Source organism: Phacochoerus africanus, chromosome 1, assembly GCF_016906955.1.
Source record: "Phacochoerus africanus isolate WHEZ1 chromosome 1, ROS_Pafr_v1, whole genome shotgun sequence".
NCBI classification, from domain to species: domain Eukaryota; kingdom Metazoa; phylum Chordata; class Mammalia; order Artiodactyla; family Suidae; genus Phacochoerus; species Phacochoerus africanus.
This window is the reverse complement of record NC_062544.1, coordinates 175,343,280-175,364,113: the sequence shown is the minus strand read 5'-3', so window position 1 is coordinate 175,364,113 and position 20,834 is coordinate 175,343,280. Positions and strand designations below refer to the sequence as shown.

The 20,834-nt window shown below is 40.3% G+C and overlaps 1 protein-coding gene across 3 annotated transcripts in view; it reads right to left on the bottom strand.

The window, feature by feature from the left end:
- MME (membrane metalloendopeptidase) overlaps positions 1–19,599 on the bottom strand; it is a 104,237-nt gene extending 84,638 nt beyond the window's left edge. Inside the window, exons 1-3 of one of the 3 annotated variants that reach the window (XM_047785168.1) lie at positions 19,379–19,599; positions 13,613–13,782; positions 12,867–12,902 (exon numbers count right to left, since the gene is read on the bottom strand). In XM_047785168.1, coding sequence (XP_047641124.1) covers positions 12,867–12,902; positions 13,613–13,772 — 196 coding nt within the window. In that variant the 5' untranslated portion in view covers positions 13,773–13,782; positions 19,379–19,599. Of the gene's footprint in view, positions 1–12,866; positions 12,903–13,612; positions 13,783–18,932; positions 19,054–19,112; positions 19,249–19,378 lie in introns of those variants that run through there. The other 2 variants (XM_047785174.1, XM_047785184.1) reach the window with 2 other exon arrangements.
- Positions 19,600–20,834: the final 1,235 nt, after the last annotated feature.

The following is a 20,834-nucleotide window of genomic DNA, read 5'->3' as shown; positions in this document are numbered from 1 at the left end:
ATATCTGTGGAAGATATTATCTGTGATGCTGGGAAAACCCCGTAACTGCCTGGTTTAATGCCATTTCAAATTATGGCCTTCAACTTTGACAGGGCCATCAATTCCGTGCATAGTCTTTCTACATGGCCCTGGTTAGCCTTCCCTTCCTCTCCGAAAACTGGCCCTTTCCAGCCTTCAATACTTCCCTTACTTGCTCTAACACAGAGAAAACTGAAGTAACTGGATGATGAGCCACAAGGCTTCTCATCTTTCCCAGCCTCTAACTATACTTACATTCAAACCATCACTGCCACTTTCCCCCTGGAAGAGAGGAAGAGCTCCTCCTCAATTTAAGAGTAGTCCTGCCATCTCTTCTCTGGACATAATTTTTCTTGTCCCCAGGAATCTATCAATTTTCCCATCTTCCAACTGAATCTTCAACCTCTTCCTTAAGACCTTCATTTCTTGTCTTACTCAACCTCTCAGCTGCTTTTAACTGCAAAGATCAGACTCTAATTTTTAACATACCCTCTAACTTTGACTTCAGTGATTTTACACATCATTGATTTTCCTTCTACCTCCCTGATTACTCCTCAGTTTCTTTTAAAAATGTCCATTTCTGGAGTTCCCATCATGGTGTAGCAGACTAGGAACCACGAGGTTGTGGGTTGGATCCCTGGCCTTGCTCAGTGGGTTAAGGATTCAGCCTTGCTGTGGCTGTGGCGTAGGCCGGCAGCTACAGCTCAGATTAGTTCCTAGCCTGGGAACCACCATATGCTCTGGGTGCAGCCCTAAAAAAACAAACAAACAAACAAAAAAAACCCACTCCATTTCCTTCCTGGGAAATCTCAGCCACCTCACCCCTACGCTGATGACTCCTGATTCTTCACCTCCACCCTTGACTCCCCTGAACTTCACCACATGGAAACTCAGCAATATCTCAAAACTATTCCATCCCAAAGGGACCTTCTTGCTGCACTGAGCCCAGCCTATCACCCAACTAACTCTTCTTCTGTGTCCCCTGGCTTGGTGAACAGGAACATTACCACCCAATTTCCCAAGCCAGAAACTTGAGTTACACTTGACTCACTTCTTTTTCAGGACCTCACATATTTACATAAACACTACCCCTTATAAATTCTAGTACCTAAATATTTGTCACATCCGTCTAGTCTCTCCACCCTGTGACCATCAAAACCATTAGTTTTCATCCAGATTAAGTGGGCAGTAGCCTAATTTCCTGCCTGTCTTTCTTTAGTTACAGTGACCCTTCTCAACAATTCTGATCAAGTCATGCCTCATTGAAAACCTTTCCTTCCAAAACTTGCCATTGCTATTAGCAGAAGGTTCAAACACTTTAACATGGACTACAAGATCCAGTTCCTCCCTCTCTCTTGTGCCAACACTCAAAACTTCCCCTTCTCACCCCTACTCTCACATCCTCATCTGTGGTCTCTATGACGTAGCCCTGCAGCTATTCTTTCAGTTTTGGACATTGTGAAGCTATCCCTCACACCTGGTACAGGGAAACAGTAATCTCTTGTGTGGGTAAATCTTTGCCTCTACTTCATAGGTCTGAGCTAGCTAGCAAGCAAGCCTGAGTAGGCGCCACTTCTGCTTAAAATCCTTTAGATGCTCCCCATGACGTATTTATTCATTTTCCACAGACTTTAGGAGGAACTACAATCCAGTGCACTCCACATTACACTTCAGCCATCAAACCACTTGCAGATCCTACACCTACCCAGCCTTTGTAGGCATCTTTATCCAGCCTACGCACATGCTGCCCTCTGCTCCACTGGCCTGGCAATCTTTGACTGGCCTTCTGAACTTAGTTTCCCTCTTGCCAGTGCTTTCCTGACCCCATCCCGGGCACTCTGGCTGACAATCTATAATGACTAATGTGGTTTAGGCACTCCGTTCTCAGTGCCTGTAGCATACTCTGCTTCTCTGTCCTAGCACTTACCCAAAGTATACGATAATTTTGATTATTCCTCTGTCATGCTGACCAGATTGTTACTTTCCCAAAGGCCCAGAGGTATCTTGGTTCAGATTTCTATTATCTAAAAAGTGCTCAATGTTTAGAAGATGCTCAATTAATGCTTGGGAAAAATATAAATGAGTGAATGAATGGAAGCATAGATGAGGAAAGACATTCTGATGTTTCTATGAAAACATCTGTGCCCGTATTCTACTGGGGAGTTCAAGGGGACAGCCCAGGTTCAGCTTCTCCATTAACAGAAAAACAGGCCCACTGTCCCTCTGCTCTTAGTTTTCACTGAGTAGCACAGTCTGAAAATGCACCTGGAATCAGTTTGTTGACATAAACCTTCTTTTAAAAATGCAATTGTCCAGGGAGTTCCATTGTGGTCCAGTGGGAACAAATTGACTAGTATCCATGAGGATGCGGGTTTGATCCCCGACCTCGCTCAGTGGGTCGAGTCTCCAGCATTGCTGTGAGCTGTGGTGTAGGTCACAGATGCAGCTTGGATCCCACGTTGCTGTGGCTGTGGCATAGCCAGCTGCTACAGCTCCAATTCAACCTCTAGCCTGGAAACTTCCATATGCCACAGGTATGGCCCTAAAAAGCAAAAAAAATCAATTGTACATATAATCCCTACACACCTTAATGTCAATTTATTTACTTTAATTCCTTTTCATCCTAACACTTAGCAGAGACCACTCTGTTGAAGGAACGGGAACTTCGTGTATCAGGGAGGAGAGAAAGTCTGGCAGGGGTATGTTTTAAAAGCTTACCAAGTTATCCTAATAAACAGCCCTAGTTGAGAATCACTATTTTTCAGTGCTTCTTGAACTTTACTGTGCAGTCTACACTCCTAGGGACTTTACTAAAAATTTAGCCACAGAGTAAATAGGTCTGCGATGGTGCCTGAGAATGTGCATTTTTGCAAGTTCCCAGCTGATGGTGATGGTCTATAGACCACGTGTTGAATATCAAGAATTTAGATGTTTTCCTCTTGACATAGGGCTCTGGATTGTTTATTTTTAGGGGTTAATTGGTGGCAAACAGTGAGGTTCTGAAAGAAGGGTGAGTGCAAAATAGCTACATGTTTAAACCAAGGTGTACCTAATTAGCTTTACAAAAAGAAAAAAAGCATTTCGCCTTACAGGAAATATGGATCCAAGGACAATTTCTGAATGTACTCATTTTACCTGATTTGCAGGCTGAACTGTCACTCCCTGTGCTGAGACAGAGCACAGCAGTCAAGGAAAATGTTAATAAGAGATGATCCATTTTTACCTGAGACTCTAAAATCAATCTCTCTCTCTTTCCTCTCCCTCCTCTCTCCCTCCAACCCCTACCCTCTCCTTTTTTGGCTACACCTTCCAGTTTAAAAATATACTGATTGCCTTTTGATTCTCAATAAATAGCTTTAAATAGTTCATCTGTAATCCCCACGAAAGAACACATTAAATGGGATATATCTGTGCATGATACCTGTGGTGCATCTCCTTGAAGGATGTGTAACATGAAATAGGCTGTCATTAATCTTTGCAATTTCTCTGTAAAATGAGAGGCTTTTAATTGCAATTTTGTAGATAAGGAAAATGAAATACAGAAAGCTAACTGACTTAATTAAGATCACATATTAACACAGGATGTGGCCCAAACTTACATCTTAGTTCTTCCATGCTGTTGGCTGAAGTGGAAAAAGGAGCCATAATCTTTCAAAAGATTGTGCCTTCATTATTCATAATGCTTGCAACACTTTGAAATCAAGGTTACTTTTTTTTTTTTGCTTTTCAGGGCCACACCTGCAGCATATGGAAGTTCCCAAGGTAGGGGTTGAATCAAAGCTACAGCTGCCGGCCTTTACAGATCTGAGCCCCCTCTGTGACCTACACCACAGCTCACAGCAACGCCAGATCCTTAACCCACTGAGCAAGGCCAGGGATGGAACTTGAAACCTCAAGTTCCTAGTTGGATTTGTTTCTGCTGTGCCACGATAGGAACTCCTGAAATCAAGTTTACTATTTAACAGCCTTTCTCCTGCATGTATCTATTGCTTGAATTTATCTGTATTCTAGTCCTACATTGTTCATAGAAGAATTCAAAGTGGTCTTACAAGGATACATAAAATAAAATAAAATCATACATGTTGGTTGAGAAAGAAAAAGGAGGGCAGGAGTAATGCTAATGAATCAAATGTATACAAAGAGGTCCTATAATTACAGGTTAAAAAAAATTGATTCTTGACACATTGACAGTCAAAATGAAAAGGGAAATGTTTGGCAGAACCCTTATGAAAACCCAACACATTTTCCTAAAAGCATGGTTATCCCTGATAACAACTCAAAGGTAGACCCAGTATTGTGACTTTAACTGAGAGATGGTTGGTCTACCCGGACCTACCGTGCCACATGTATCTCTTGACTTCCTCTAAAAGGGAAACTCCAGCACAAGCAAGTCATGCTTCCAATCTCTAATTCTGAAATAATTTTAACTTCTAATTGGTTTACTATTTCCACAGACCTTTCCTCAGTATAATGCTAATATAATCCAATAATAGATACTCAAACTAAGAAGCTTGAGTTATTTAGTGATTTAGTAGGCAGTGAAAAATACATATAATCACTTTGTGAAGATGGGAATCAACATACTCAACATTTAATAACAATAGCAAGCACAAGATCAAAACAGAAAATACTTCCTTATAAACAGACACTAGAGAGATGGGGAAAAGGGATAAGGGTGATTTTGTTGCTTTTTAGTCACTTTCTTGAGTTAGAATTTGCATACCATAAAACTCACCCAGTGGTTTAATACATATATACAGTTGTGCAATGATCATCATAACCCAATTCTAGAAAAATTTCATCAGCCCAAAAGGTTTCCTTGTGTCCATCCACAGGAATCCTTGCTCCACTCCCAGCCCCTAAGCAAGGGCTATTCTACATTCTACCTCTGTAGTTTTCGTCTTCTCTGTAAATTTATGTAAATGAAATGATATAATATGCAAGGATCATGTCTAACTTATTTCACTTAGTATAATGTTTTTGAGGTTCATCCTTATTGTTGCAAGTGTCACAGTTTGTTCCTTTTTGTTGTATAGAATTTCTGCTTATGGCCATTCCACGTTTTGTTTATTTACCTGTTGAGGGATATTTGGATTGTTTTCCTGTTTTGGCTACTATAAATAATGCTGTGATTTAAAAAAAAAAAAAGTCACATGAAATACTTTTGAGGATATGTGTTTTCACTTTGCGTAGGTAAATACCTAGGAATGAAATTGATGAGTTGTACGGAAAGTCTGTTTAACTTTCCATAAAAATTGCCAGATGTTTTCTAAAATAGTTTTTATATATCACATTGAGAGGTACTGAAATACTCTACATTCCCAATCAGCTATGTATGATGGTTCTAGTCTCCACATCCCTACTAATACTAAGTATTGTTTATCTTTTTTTTAATAACCCTTCTAGTGGGTATGCAGTGAGGGTGTTTTGAACAAAGAGAATTTATTCCAGTTTTCAGTCAGAAATCAGATCAAACTAACACCCCCACATGGCATTTCCATTTCTTTTCTTTTTTTGGTGGGGGAGGGCATGCCTGTGGCATCCATAAGTTCCCAGGTCAAGGATCGAAGCCAGCCCCTGGCCACAGCAGCCACAACACCAGACCCTTAACCCACTGAGGTACTGGTGAACTCTGGCATTTCCTTTTCTGAATGAACTCAGAGAAGGATGTTTTTCAAGATTTAAGGGCTTGTGTAACTTTCCTCTTATTTTTTAATCCTCTATTTTTCAATGTCCCTTTAAAAATCTATTAATATTATCAGGTGTTCCTGTTGTGGCTCAGCAGAAACGAATTCGACTAGTATCCATGAGGATGCAGGTTTGACTCCTGGCCTTGCTCAGTGGGTTAAGGGTCCGGCGTCGCCATGAGCTGTGGTGTAGGTTGCAGACAAGGATCAGATCCTGCATTGCTGTGGCTGTGGCCTAGCTCCAATTTGCCCCCTAGCCTGGGAACTTCCATATGCCATGGGCGTGGCCCTAAAAAGCCAAAAAAAAAAAAAAAACCTATTAATATTACTAACTGGAGCTTCATATTTTGTCAAAGGCTTTTTGGTAAGCAGCTTGCTATGCCATGGATCTGGTGATGAGCAGACAAAGTAAGACCCTTCAACTACAGAGGGGCTTTCCCATACCTCTCGCTCTACAATGTTGAATACAAAGCTGGGGTCCTCAGCCCCCCTAAACTAGAGTTTATATCCACTCCTTTACAAATAGGTAATTTTTGAAGCTGTAAAATAAGCCTTAAGATTCCAATAAGCTTAGCAGGCACTGTTAACTTTCTTTCACTTTAATTACTTAATCCAACTTATCTATGTTTTCCATAGCTTGACCATGCATTAAAAAAAAATATAGTGAGCTACTGCTTAAAATCGACACAGAAAGTAAGAAAAATATCTTATGTATATATGTATTTACCACACAATTGACTCCCTTTCTTTGAAAGGATGTGACTGACAGATGCTAATTTTGACTGAAGAATTTTTGAAACAAGTATTGCTACACAATTGTCAGCAGAATGGTGTCAGGGAAGCCACCCAAAGCAAACTGTCACATGTCACATTTAAATTAACAAAGGTGTGCTTCACCAGTCTTTCCACTAAGATACCTGCTGTATTCTTACTGCCTGCAGGATTTTTTTCAAACTTAATTACATAATGAAATAGCCTCATCTCCCACTCTGAAAGGCTATTACATGGCTGGCAGCCCTCAAGAGTCAGTCTGCAGTCTTTCCTGTACTGATCTAGTTGTGCCATTTTTCTTCATGGAGGTTTCTCGGGTGTGAACAGACAAGAATGGAGGGACAATAGCCCATAGTAACTCAGAGATTTCCGGTAGTTGCCAGGAAAAGGCCACTGGTACCAAGTATTTCACTTAAGGCATTACCAGGATCTGGCCCTTACAGAAATGATCAGATATTTGGACAGTTCATTTACTTCAAGAGTTATAGCTCAAGCCACACAAAAGTGATAATAAATCAGAATATGAATAGATTACCTCACCAAGCTAAACATATCCTTGTATTAATAATTAAATACAAGTTTGCTTGGTGAGTAGAAAATTAAAGAAAATGGATAGTTCTGAGAGGTTTCATCCAGGTCCTGAGGTTTCATCCTGGTTCTGATGCTCCACAAACCTGTCTCTCATGGGTGCCACAATCGTGCAGTATACAACCTGCAGAACTGTACAGGTGGTCTTGCTCTCTCTTGAGAACTGCATTTCTTATGTATCTTACCTTGGTTTCTCTATCCTTTGAAGAGGTTAGGACTATATTGCTAGTGTTTGCTTCTTTAAACCCTTCAATACCATGTTGTGTTTGACGTACTAATAACACTGATAAAGCTGCTCACTGTTCTCAGTAGAGTAGCCCCTAAGAGATGTTCATTCTCCTCCTATCCAGTCTGGATTTAATTATTTCAATTCTCTGAGAGTCATCTTGTATCTTTTAGTTCCAAAGTCTAGCATGAGGGGCGGCAGTATGCTCTCAAATACTGTATGTACATGCATAGCATATTAAAGGTTTAATAGACTCCTACTCTCCTTTGAGGCAATATGGAGACGTGGTCATAAATACAGGCTCTGGAGCCAGGCTACCTAGAGTGCAATTCTAGATCAAGTTGTTCATCTGTAAAACTAAGGTCAGTATGAGGATCAAATGTAAACAGCTTACAATAGTGCCAGGCACAGAAACATTCAGTAAGTGTTAGTTATTATTCTATTTTATTATCTTCTATTCTTACTTTATTATATTCTATTATTATTTTCCTGTATTGTCATACTCCTCTATTAAACTATTTAACATTTCTTCTTTTAATTATATCTTACACACCTCTATTTGCCACAAACTTAGTGACTTAACACAGATTTATTTTCTTATGGCTCTGGAGGTCAGCAGGGCTGCATTCCTTCTGGATATTCTAGGAAAGAAATATTCCTTCCCTTTCCAGCTTTTAGAGGCTGCACACATTCCTTAGCTCGTGGCTGCCTTACTCCAAACTTGGCTTCCTCTACTTCTGTTGTTCTGTCTTCCTCTCTGATTCTGACTCTCCTATTCCTTTCTCCTTAATAAGAACCCTTGTGATCACCTAAGACCATTCAGATAATTCAGCATAATTTCCCCATTTCGAGATCCTTAACTTAATAATCACATTTACAAAGTAGCTTTTTATCTTATAAAGGACCATATTCTCAGGATCCAGGGATAGGAAGCCGACATCTTTAGGGAGGTATTATTCTGCCTACCTTAAAGGGAATGGCATTGAATGATCTTTATCTCTTAAGATCATTTAAGTCACTGGTACCAAGTGGAGATGATTCTGCTGCCCTAAGGGGACATTTGGCAATATTTGGAGAATTTTTTTTTTTAATCTTTTTAGGGCTGCACCCGGAGCATATGGAAGTTACCAGGCCTGGGGTCCAATCGGAGCTGTAGCCGTCGGCCTGCACCACAACCACAGCAATTCCAGATCTGAGCCACATCTGAGACCTACATCTCAGCTTACAGTAACTTGGGATCCCTTAACCCACTGAGCGAGGCCAGGGATCAAACCCTCATCCTCATGGATACTAGTCAGGTTCATTACTGCTGAGCCACAATGGGAACTCCTTGGAGACATTTTTTGGTTGTCACCACTGGGAGAGCGTGCTACTAGTCACTTAGTGAATTGAGGTCAGAGATATTGTTAAACATCCTACCAAGCACAGGACAGCCCCTAACCGTGCCCCTCATCCTCCCAAAAAATTAACCAGCCCAAAATGTCAACAATATTGAAGCTGAGAAACCCTGATTTAGAGGGTTTCTGCAAGGATTCTTTGAAATCCTGGTGAGGTTGCAATGCAATGGAAGCCAGTTTTAGGATTTAGATTTACAAAGAAACGTTTGAGAAATCACATTCACAGTCTGTAACTCCATGTTTTTGATGATCTTATATGGTAAATAAGAGATAAGTAATATTACTCATACTTTAATAGTAGGGTTTAAACACTGCCTTAACTTGTTTTTTGTTAGGTAGTGTTTGTTTTATTTTAGGTCTGGGATAATCTTTCACAGAAATGCATTTCTTTTTCTTTTTTCTTTCTTTCTTTCTCCCCTTTCTTTTTTTTTTGGGGGGGGGGGCTTTTTTTTTAGGGCCACATGTGCAGCTTATGAAAGTTCCCAGGCTAGGCTTGGGGTCAAATTGGGGCTTCAGCTGCTGGCCTACACCACAGCCATAGCAACACAAAATCGAAGCTGTGTCTGCAACCTAAGCCACAGCTCACTACAAGGCCGGATCCTTGACACACTGAGAGAGGCCAGGGATCGACTGTATCCTCATGGTCACTAGTCGGGTTCGTTACTGCTGAGCCACAACGGGAACTCCAAGATACATTTCTTATATAGGCAATTTAAAGTGTGTATTACAAACATTATTTTATGTATATTATAAATACTTAAATTTATAGATGCTCAAATTTAAAGGACCTAACACCAAACATATTTCAAAATGATTCACATCCTCCTGGAATATTTCACTTTTGCTTTAGTGTGGCTTGACTTCCATCCCTTGACTTCAAAGGATCAAAGTGAGAAGTACACTTGCCATGACATTCCCTTCCATGGGGAGAAAGCTTTAAGCTAAAACTAACTTTCACTTAAAAGAACCACCTTAGGTATCAATACCTAACTTTTCCAGTTCTCGACAATTTCTGTGCTCTGGTTTGAATTCTCTCAATCATTTAATCTAGAGAACTGCTGGTAGGAGACTTTATATTTTTTCCAACATATTTTTTTCATCTTTCTTTTTCCGTTTTATCCATGTCACTCTTTCACTCTCTCCCCTCGCCCTTTTTTTTTGTTTGTTTTTCTATCCAAGATATTCCCTAGAGTTTTCTTAACCTGAAGCAACTTCTAACAGCAAGAGTTGTGTTTTTGGTGGCAGAAAAGTTTTTCTAGCCAATAGAGAATTTTGTGTGTGTGTGTGTGAGTGTGTGAGAAAACAGTATCCATAAGGGTGAGTTTCATCATTCCCACCCCCAACCCGAGGAGGAACAGTAACTATGAATATGAAAATATTCTAACAGCTCGTGAACCAACAGAGCAGAATGAAGAAAAACACAGAGCTATTCAGCAACCTGGTTTACCATTGAAGATATTTCTATTGTATACATTTCTCTGCTAAGATACAGTTCTGTGAGGTGTTTCTTACATTTGGCATGATTTCTGAACTACGATTAAAGGATACAGTTTAAATTTTAATGAGTCAAGACCTGCCAAACACTCTTTAAAAAAAGTGAAAGCCATACCCCTAAACATTACATTACATATAAGGTTCCAGATTCCAAATGCCACATTGCTTGTTAGATGGGTACCACTAAAGGAACATGCTCAGAACTCTGGAATACAATCACCTGAAGGATTTTACAAAGATATGCCTATCTAATCAGTGAATCTAGTTCTTCAGAAGTAAAATCCAAAAAAAAAAAAAAAAGAATGAGAAGGAGAAAAGAGAGTGCCTCAGAGAACCTACAGATTAAGAACCTAATAGACACTTAATAGACACGTCAAGGACTTCTCTGGTGGCACAATGGGTTAAGCATCCAGAGTTGTCACTGCTGTGGCAAAGGTTGGATCCCTGGCCCAGGAACTTCCACACACCATTGATGCAGCCAAAAAAAAAAAAAGACATACCAACTATACTGAGGACTGAAAAACTTAGAGATACTTAGAAACCAGCACAGAAGTGGAAGTTTCTCAAAAAAGGATAGCATGAGGGAAGTTAGTAGAGAGAAAGGAGGGATAGGATTTGGAGAGGGAGAAAATGGTAGCTTTGACAACTTGGGCTCATACTAACTCTGGCATAGTGACCCTGGAGATCTCCCAGACAAGGCACCTGTGCAACCATTTCCCTAAGGAAGAAACTTCTTTTGTGTCTGGGAAAGCCCTTGGATGGGAAAGTGCATGTTGTTATTTTGAGCAGCAAATTGTTAGTAGCCCAATCAGGTCTTCCTCAAGCTACCCACAAATGTCGCATCATGTAAAGCACTTGAGATCCAGTGCAATAAATACATAAATAAACAAAAAGGCAAAAAGCAATACAGAAAAACAAAGAGCACATGCATACTCAGGACATTAGACTATAGCCTGGAATCCCACAATATTTTCTTCTTATTATTTTACAAAGGTCAGCAAATAACAAAAACCCGGATAAGATAATCCAACAGAAAATGGTTAAAAATCATTTGGGATAGATTATTTCTTGGAAGAAATATAGATATTAGAAAGGAAGTTTAGAATCTATTGTCAAAAGGCATAAATATTGTGTTCATATTTAGGGTGCTGTGTCCCTTCTTTTTGTCAGAATGTTCTTTTATCTAACTACTCTCTAACTGGAGTGACTGCTTTAACTCCATGCACTCCTCTGTTAACTTCTCTGACTTTTCTTTTCCTTCTACTTGTTCCTAATGTCCTCAAGTTCAGTCTTTATAACTCTTCTCCTTTTAAGAACTCAAATACCCTCAAGTCTTCAGCTATTACCCCAGGGCTGACAAATCCTAAATCCACTTCATCTCTACTTTCTTGATGTCTTAACCCCATTTGGATGTCATCCATGACTTAGATCCAACAGGTCTAAATGCACATTAATCACATCTCTTCCAAAAACAAACTTACCTCCTAACTTCTCTATTTCTGTGTGAGCTGCCACAGTCTTCTTATCTTAGTCCCTAAGGTGTCAAACTTGGTGTTATATTCAAATTATTCATATCCATCATTTAGCAAATAAGTTCTACTGAGCCATCCCATTGTCCCCTCACATTGTCTCATAGCTGTTTTAGCCCACCATAGGCAGCATCCTCAACTCACACCTGGATTATAGATGCAGCCCATACTGCCCACCCTCCCAGGCTTCTCACTCAATCCACCCAGCTTTGCATTCCCAGAATCATCTCCAAATTTGGTCTTATTTTGTGATCCATTCAGGAAAATAAATCTTTCTCCTTTATTACAAAATCAAGGCTAAACATGAAGGGTTTTTTTTTTTTTGTCTTTTTGCCTTTTTCTAGGGCTGCACCCGTGGCATATGGAGGTTCTCAGGCTAGGGGTCTAATTGGAGCTGTAACTGACAACCTACACCAGAGCCACAGCAACTCCGGATCTGAGCCGCATCTGCAACCTACACCACAGCTCACAGCAACGCTGGATCCTTAACCCACTGAGCGAGGCCAGGGATTGAACCTGCCACCTCAAGGTTCCTAGTCGGATTCGTTCACCACTGAGCCATGATGGGAACTCCCGAAACATGAATTTTTAAAGTTCCCCATAACATGTCCCTATCTAATAAGCCTATGTTTTCACTTTCTCCACATGTTTTATCCCCATTGTTTATTCTCCTGCTTTGGAATACCCTCTTCTGTATCTCTACTTTCAAATTTTAGTCCTACTTCAAGGCTGCTCCCAAATCTCAAATTTTCTACCTTGCTTTATATGACTACAGGTCACCCCCTTCTTAGTTCTTACCCCTCTAATGATTTGCATCAGGAAATCTAACACTTTATGATATAATATGTGTCATTTCAAGGAGTTTATTTTCTTTCTCCAATTACATGAGAAGAAGAAGCTCCAGAAAGCTCCAGATATAGTTTTCTATTCTATCCAAGCATACACTCTGGGGAGGAAAAGAATGAATCTTTTTTTAGAATAAATAAGTTAATTAATCTACTACTAAGATACACTTTGATTTTCTTTGATTATAAATTAGTGATCTATAATGAGGAAGAATATAAACAAAGCAAATGGAGATTTATCTATTAGCATTTAATTTTTAAAAGTTATACATTAATTGTAAAACTGCTAAGTTGAAAAACCATCTTCTTACCTGATTTTATGCAGTCTGATGACTTGCAGATACCATCTAGAAAAAGAAGGAAATATGCATAAATATGTGCAATATACATTTTCTAATTTCCCCATCTTTTTTTTTATTAAAAACTATCAATTAAATAAGCAATTCCTTAAAGAACTAAAACCTGAGTATTATATATCATTGATAGTAGTTAGAAGAAATAAAGGAATTAAAATATGCAAATCTTAAATTTAAAATTTATAATGAATTTTACAGTATAATTATTATATCATCTTTGCTCACTAAACCCTAAGTATATTAAATTGAAACAATGAGTTATTTTAGTCTTATCTGCTTTTTTTTTATTAAAGAAGCAATCTTTGCTAATCCTTATTGTGAAAAGCTTCTAAGAATCAAATTAGAACTCTTAAATTCTTGTAAAGCTGTTTAGAATTTCAATGACACAACAAAAGTTGACTAATTGAAGTTGGGCATAAAATCATGAATACTTTAATCAAATAAGATTATGCATTAAAATCCTCATAAAATAAGCATGAGTGTACTAAATATACTGGGCAATTAATAACTTAGCTCAAACTTAACAGACATTGTACTTTAGTCAAAGTTAATTGTTTTGACATATTGATATTACATTTAAAAAATGAATCTTTATATCACCATCTCTCTCCTTGACACACTATTTGGTAGATGGGAAAAGCCTAAGATGAAGATGTCACTCTCTACTATACATCTGTGGGCACAGTGTGGGTGTAACTCACCATCATAGGTTGCATAGAGTGCTATCATTGTCACAGCAATGACAGTGAGGAGCAGGACCAGGACTGAGAGACTGATCTCCAGTGGGGTCCATCGCTGTTTCTTCTTTGGCTTTGGAGTGTTGATATCAGTTATATCCATCTGACTTTCTGATCTGCCCATCACCTAAAATCTGCAACAAGTTTAGAAATTTTTTAAAAATACTTAGGATAACAAATTAATAAAAAGATAAAGAGAAGCTGAATGTGGTATTTATTCAAAGTAAGAGTTAATTCATTTTAATTTAGAAATAAAAGTTTTTTTTTTTGCTGAAAGTCAAAATTTTGATTCTTTAAATGAAAACTATAAAGCCACATAAATTAGATCCTGTCACAACATTTTGGGGTGTTTTTTTTTTTTCATATATCACTGAAGAACCAAGCAAAATTATATGAGAAGACTTATTTAAATACTCACATAGGATTCCTTCAGCAGCTCATAAACAAATAATTGCTGTACCATCATTAAGGAAAGTTTAAACTCACCCTTCTGAACTTTGGACAACGTCAAAGGTGAATTTTATATGTTGCTCCACTGGCTTCCTTTATAAACTTGGAAATCAATGACTAATACCTTGAGTTTTGACTAAGCAATAATTTGAAATACGAATATAGACAAACACAAAAAGGGAACAAACACTTTGTGGTAATTTCTCTTCAGTGTTTAAAAACAAATTTTATTTTTACAGCTCACAACTGTTGCTGTGATGATGTATCTATTAACTGATTAGATAGCACTAGAAAATGGCCACTCACTCGTCCCTAAGTCATGCTTTACAACCTGGGATGAAAGGTATTAACCACAGTCAATGTTTCTTTGTGAAACTGAAGAAGAAAAAATATGTATGATTAAAAAAATTCAGGATGACAACTAAGATACTTATTTAAGGAATTCCCTGGTGGCACAGTGAGTTAAGGATATGGTACTGTCACTGCTAATGGCTCAGGTTCCATCTCTAGACTGCGAAATTCCACATGCTGTAGGCATGGCCAAAAAAAAAAAAAAAAAGATACTGATTTAACTTGTTTTAAAATTAATAATATTTGGGAGTTCCCATCATGGCTCTGTGGTTAACGAATCCGAATAGGAACTATGGGGTTGCAGGTTCAACCCCTGGCCTTCCTAAGTGGGTTAAGCATCCAGCATTGCCGTGAGCTGTGGTGTAGGTTGTAGATGTGGCTTGGATCCCATGTTGCTGTGGCTGTGGCGTTGGCCAGCAGCTACAGCTCTAATTCGACCCCTGGCCTGGGAACCTCCATGTGCCGCAGAAGCAGCCCTAGAAATGACAAAAAGACAAAAATAAAATAAAATAAAACAAAACAAAACAAAACAAAATAAAATAAAATAAATAATGTTAATACAGCTACTAATAATAGCTGACATTTATTATTTCCCATGGGTCACTCACAGTTCTTAGTGCTTTACATGTACTATTTCATTGAACCTTTTAAGGTGGATATGAATATTCTAATTCTATACTTTAGGATAGCAGGACTCAGAAAAGCCAGGTAATTTGCCCAAAGCTACACACTTGAGAACACATTTCTGATGAATACATTTCAAAGAACACAATTACAAAGAACATATTTTGAAATTTAGATCTTATTGCAGAAGTCTAGGGAGAAAATTAAGGGGATATAAGACTAAATATTAAATTTCATTATGTTTCTTTTAGAGGCCTAGTGACTTTATCAGCCATTCGTCAAAACAGACAACTTCAACTCTTCTGCCTGACTGATGAAAAGAGCTTTGTAAACTAACAGATTAGCTGTTTATAGCTTGATGCAAATTAAGCATATAATTTAGTTCCTAGATGAAGTGACTGCAGAGAGACATTCTTACAGTTAGAAATCTTTGTTGAATACACATACTTTTCTGAGTGTGTTTTGGGGAAACTGAGACACGAGATAAAGCAGAAACATTCTACATTTGAAGTATGGCCTGAGTGATTCAGCAGATAATTAGAAATTTAATTTCCCCAGTGAGTTATTTATTAAGTGAACCAGAACTGGACTTTAAAGTTCTGGATACAAAGTCTTAAGCATGGTGTCCCCCTTGATTACATGAGGCTATAACCAAGGACAGACTATCAAATAAAAATATTTTATTAGACCATGAAAACCGTGTCTGCTCAATAAAGGTGGAATGTAATGCTCCTGAATGTTAAAATGTCTTACTTAATGGTTATGTAACTCATGCTAGCTTAGTTTCACAGCCCTTCGGGTTATGATATGGAATTGCATTGATAGTAGTCCTTGGAGTTTTAATAGGGAAGGTGGGTGGGGAAAGAAAAGATAGGAACAAACTTATTGTTTGTACACTGTACAGAGAGGTAAACAATAAAAAGAATAATTTCCCCACTTCTCCCAGATGAATTCGAGACTGACTTCAAGAACATCTGAATATTAATCACATTTGCTTGAGTATTTCCCTTTCCTGTATTTCTCCCCCTGGTCTAATAATATTTCAGGAGACAAGCTGGAGAAACGTTCTCCTTATATAATATGACCCACTTCTCTTTTTAGATCTTTCTTAGAAACAACAGTTTTTCTAGTAAAACTTAGGGTCAGGAACCAGGATAGCCATGGGGTTAAATTAAAGTTGCTCTGGAAGTTCCCATTGTGGCTCAGCAATAACCCAACTAGTATCGCTGGCCTCGCTCAGTAGGTTAAGGATCCTGAGTGGCTGTGACTGCCAGTGGCAGGCTGCCAGTTGTAGCTCTGATTTGACCCTTAGTCTGGGATCTTCGATATGCTCTACCTAGGGCCCACAGGAAAAAAAAAAAAAATTAAACTTGCTTTTTGGCATCACCGGGCTTTCACTATGCAGGATACCTAGTTGGCAGATATGTCTTTCTCCCTGCTGGGTTACTTTCTCTGCCTTCTTCTCTTTACCCTTGAGATTGGAACACCAAGGCAGTTGGGCTTTAAACAGTTCTACACCCAAGGCAGCAGAAATTGCTATAGGGGAAATGAAGACAGTGACTGGAGCTGTTTAGTCCTTTTGTAGGGGACCTTTGACCAAAAAACGCCCACCTTGCCAGGCAAGATAATAGCCACAGGCTTGAGTTCTTTCAAGCAGGAGGCCCTGATAAGGAACACGGTTCTGCCCTAAAGACTAACCAGAACAGGGTCCTTGGCACTGGGATTCATCTTGGCTGAGAGGTGCTCATGCCACCAAGCAGGACCCTGGACCAGACCAAGTTGGGCCAAGCAAGGTAACTGGTCAGAGACAACCTGGAAACTAATCCCATTCCCATAAAACTAGAGACTGAAAGCCATGGGGCAGAACAGTTCTCCTGGGTTCCTTTATTCTGCTGCTCTCCGCCTGGGCACCCCTTCCCAAAATCTCTTGCTTTGTCAGCATGTGTGCTCGGCACTGGAAGGGGTCCCCCTTCCTGTAACACTTTTACTAGCATCAAAAGAAGAGCATCCTTGAATCACCTGCAAACTCTCCATCTGCCCCCTCCAGTAAAAGCTCTGCAAATTTTCATTCTTTTGTTCCTAAGTTGCTCTTTTCAATACCACTGACCAAAGCAGAAATGAGGCAAATTTAACTTAATTAGCTTTGTCATTCATTTGCAGTTAACTCCAGTGGATTATAAGAAAATAGGGTAAGAGCCTTTTGAACCTCAGAAGAAAAACATATCACCATCCCTCAGATACTTGGGTGTCAATGCAGCCACAATCAACCCTATTTTTTGGGGGGGGGGAGGGGCAATTATACAAAAGAATAGAAAAAAAATTATAAAGTTGATACTTGTAGTCCCATATAAAGCAGGATATGCCAAAACATAACCTGCGTCCATCCTTATTAAAGTAGTCCACCTCAACCGCAGACACGTTGATAAGTTCAAACCAAAAGGTAGACATTTTCACAAGAGAGAGTAGAGAATTAGGAACTCTAACTCATCAAGAACCCTGCAAACTTTGGCTTGACTACATCTGATTATTGTGCCTAAGTAGAAAGTGAGTTTCAAAGCAACACAGAGCAGTAATTTTTATAGCAGTTGAGCACGCACATCATTATCACACAGTCAAATCAAATAACCCAGAGAGAGGATAACTGGTTAAAGGGAAGTCTCTAAACCAAAAGCAATGTTCATCTTCCCCACACATTACTACATTAACATTTCTACAAGTCCCTGAGGTTACACAACTCAATTACAATTTGTATTACAGGGAAACTGAGGCACAGAAAGCAAGAGAAACAGGTTCTACCTATAAACGGAGCATAAATACTCAATAACTATGCTGTACACCTGAAACTAACAAAATATTGTAAATCAACCACACTTCAATTCAAAAAAGACAGAGAGAAACAGGTTCCATATTTAGACTGTAGCTACAGAATTTGAGGAGGCAGGTATGCTTGAGAAATCACCTCCTCGTCCCCGGACATTAACTTGTAGGTGTTTCCCAGATCTGAAATACGGAGTTCAGAACACAAAGTTCCAACCACATTACTCCCATATGCAGTATAGCTATACAACAAAAGGCAAAGCATGGAATCCAAGACACCGACAATTTTTTAAGTGCTAGAATCTAGCAATAATGCAAGCTAGATGCCTTCACAGCCGATGTGCGGATTAGTCGCTTCCAAACGCTAACACAGCAAGTCAAGGTACTACTTCTCAATTTAATAAAATTACTATTTGCATCGTATACGGGAGAGGAATAGACTTGATCAGTGGCTAACAAGAACAGTTAGGTTGCAATTACCCTTTTGTTCAAATAATATAAACAGGTTGAGACTGATTAAGGTAACTTTCGTCAGCAAAAGAACTCCCCCTTACTCCCACCAACCAACCCTCCAGTGATTTAAACGCTCTTAGCATAAATTATGTAAGAGGAAACTAAGGTTCGAAGGAAAATGAAGAGGTGAAATAACGAAAAGATACTTGGGTTAGGGAAGGTAAAAATAGAAAAGTGAGTTACAAATGAGAAAAAAATCCGATAGAAACCAAAATGAAAACAAACCTTGCTTAAAAAAAAAAAAAAATCAATGTCAGTACAGCAGAATGGCAAATTCCCAGCCCCCAAATCAGCCCCGCTGCAATTTGGTAGCGCTGATCTCAGAAACCAGACCTAACTCTCCGAGGCAGAGACTGCAGCGAGCTACGGAAATGAACCTCAAGAGTCGACCTGACATCACTTGCAAAGCCCTCCTCCAGGTCACCCTTCTCTGCCCAAGTCCCTCACTCAGTCCCAGTTGCAGCTTCTTCCCTGGGCACGCCTCCCTCGCCCACCGCCGCGGGGTCCCAGGCGCTCCGATCCTCCGGACCTGATCGAGAACCCGAGCCGCGGACCCTGCTCTGTGCTCCAAGCAAGAAGCCTCCCCTCGCGGCCGCCTCTGCCCTCCGGTCCCCGTCCCACCGACTCCCACAGCCCCGGGTGAGATCTAGCGCCCTTTGGACCCATTTCCCCCAGATCCCAGGTGCCAGCTCGCTCTCTCGGGACTCACCAGTGGGATTCGGGATAACTTGGAGGCTGCTGAGCAGACACATCACGACCAATGAGCGCGCGGAGCCGGCGGGCGGCGGGGAGCCCGGCAGAGCGCCGGTCGGTCGGTGCGCCCGCCCAGGCGCGCCCGGAGCAGCGCGGACTCCCGGTGGCGCGCGGCGGCGCCAAGCCCAGGCCGGACTCCGGAGGTTCCGGGCTGCCTCGACCCGGGCCCGGGGGCTACGGGGAACCTGGGCATCCCTCGGACCCTCACACAGAGAGACTCACCGTGACCTCTCAGCAGATCCCGCGCCGGGAGTTGGGCGGCTGCACCCGCCTGCGCTGGGGCCAGCTTCGCCACTTGCACATCTCCGCGCCCCGCGCGTCTTGGCGCTCTCACCCCCCCGCCCCCGCCTCACCACTGCAGGACCGGCTAGAGGAGCAGTTCCCTGGGTGACCTGAAGGTTTCCGCTAGGTTTCCTAAATCCTGTCACATCCTGTGAGGAGGCCGGGGATGGGGGGTGGGGGTGTGAGAACCCCCCCCTCCGCCGCGCGCGCGCGCGCCCGCCCCCACCTCACTCTTCTCCAAAGGTCTTTGCCAAACATTCTTGGAATTGCTTAGCTTCGGGGCTTTCAAGAAAACAATACATTACTTCTTCGAGATTCTGTACTGCTGATGAAGGTTCTATTTCTCTCCCTAAAAGACCTGAGACAAAAAAAAAAAAAAAAAAAAAAACAATTCTCACACTCTTCTTTCGCTCTCTTCCTCGCTCCTTTTCCTTCCTTTCTCATTTTTCCTCTATTTTCTTTCCCTCATTCCTTGTTGTTTTCTCTTTCATTATTTTCTTCCGCTTTCTCGCTCCCTTTTTCCTTCTCTCCTTCCTCCCCGCCCCCCGTTGCTTACCCTCTCTTTTCTTTCTTCCCTCTTTTTTTTTTTCCCTTAATGAGATCAGTATGATATCCAGAGCTACTACCTTCAGTACTGAAACTCTCCACTCCCACCTTCTGACTCTAGGGAATCTTGTAATGTGTGTACCTGAGGGGTTGGGATGGGGAGTGAGAGTCAGAGAAAAATAAGCTCAAGTGTGTCTGCTCTGCCTACTAAAATTAGCTATGATGTGTCTGCTGGACCCTTGTCATTTTAATGCAGCCAAGCAGCATACCATTTTCATGTAACACATGCAATTCCTTCTCCAGGGCATAAAAAACAAGAAAATATTTTTTGCTCAAAGTCGAATCCTTTATAAAAACTCCCTTTAGCAGCTATAAACTCTGAAGAACTAATCCTCTCCTAATTTTTTTGCTTCCATGATTTTTGGTTCAATTAATCAATGCCAAGTGTATAAGTAGATTTAACATTGTTCCCTTTTCTCCTTGTATATTTGCAAACGCAGGAGCGCGCGCGCACACACACACACACATCCTGGGGAATTCATACTGAGATACAGGTGGGTTTTCCTGAACTTAACATCAGAAAAACTCACTGCTTGAGAGAAGTCCCCTTGCACTGACAAATGTTGCATCCTTTTCACAGTAGATAAAGCTGAAAAGCAAGGAGAAAAAGTGATTCTTGCTAATGAAATAGTAATTGGAATACAACGGAGACATTTTAAAAAGTTAATCGTTAAATAATTACATTAATATAAAGAAATCTGATGTATAGACTTTAGAAGTACTTGCTTCCTATCTCTATTATTTACTCTCTCTTGGTGCTTGTTTTAGACACTACTTAATCCTCACAACA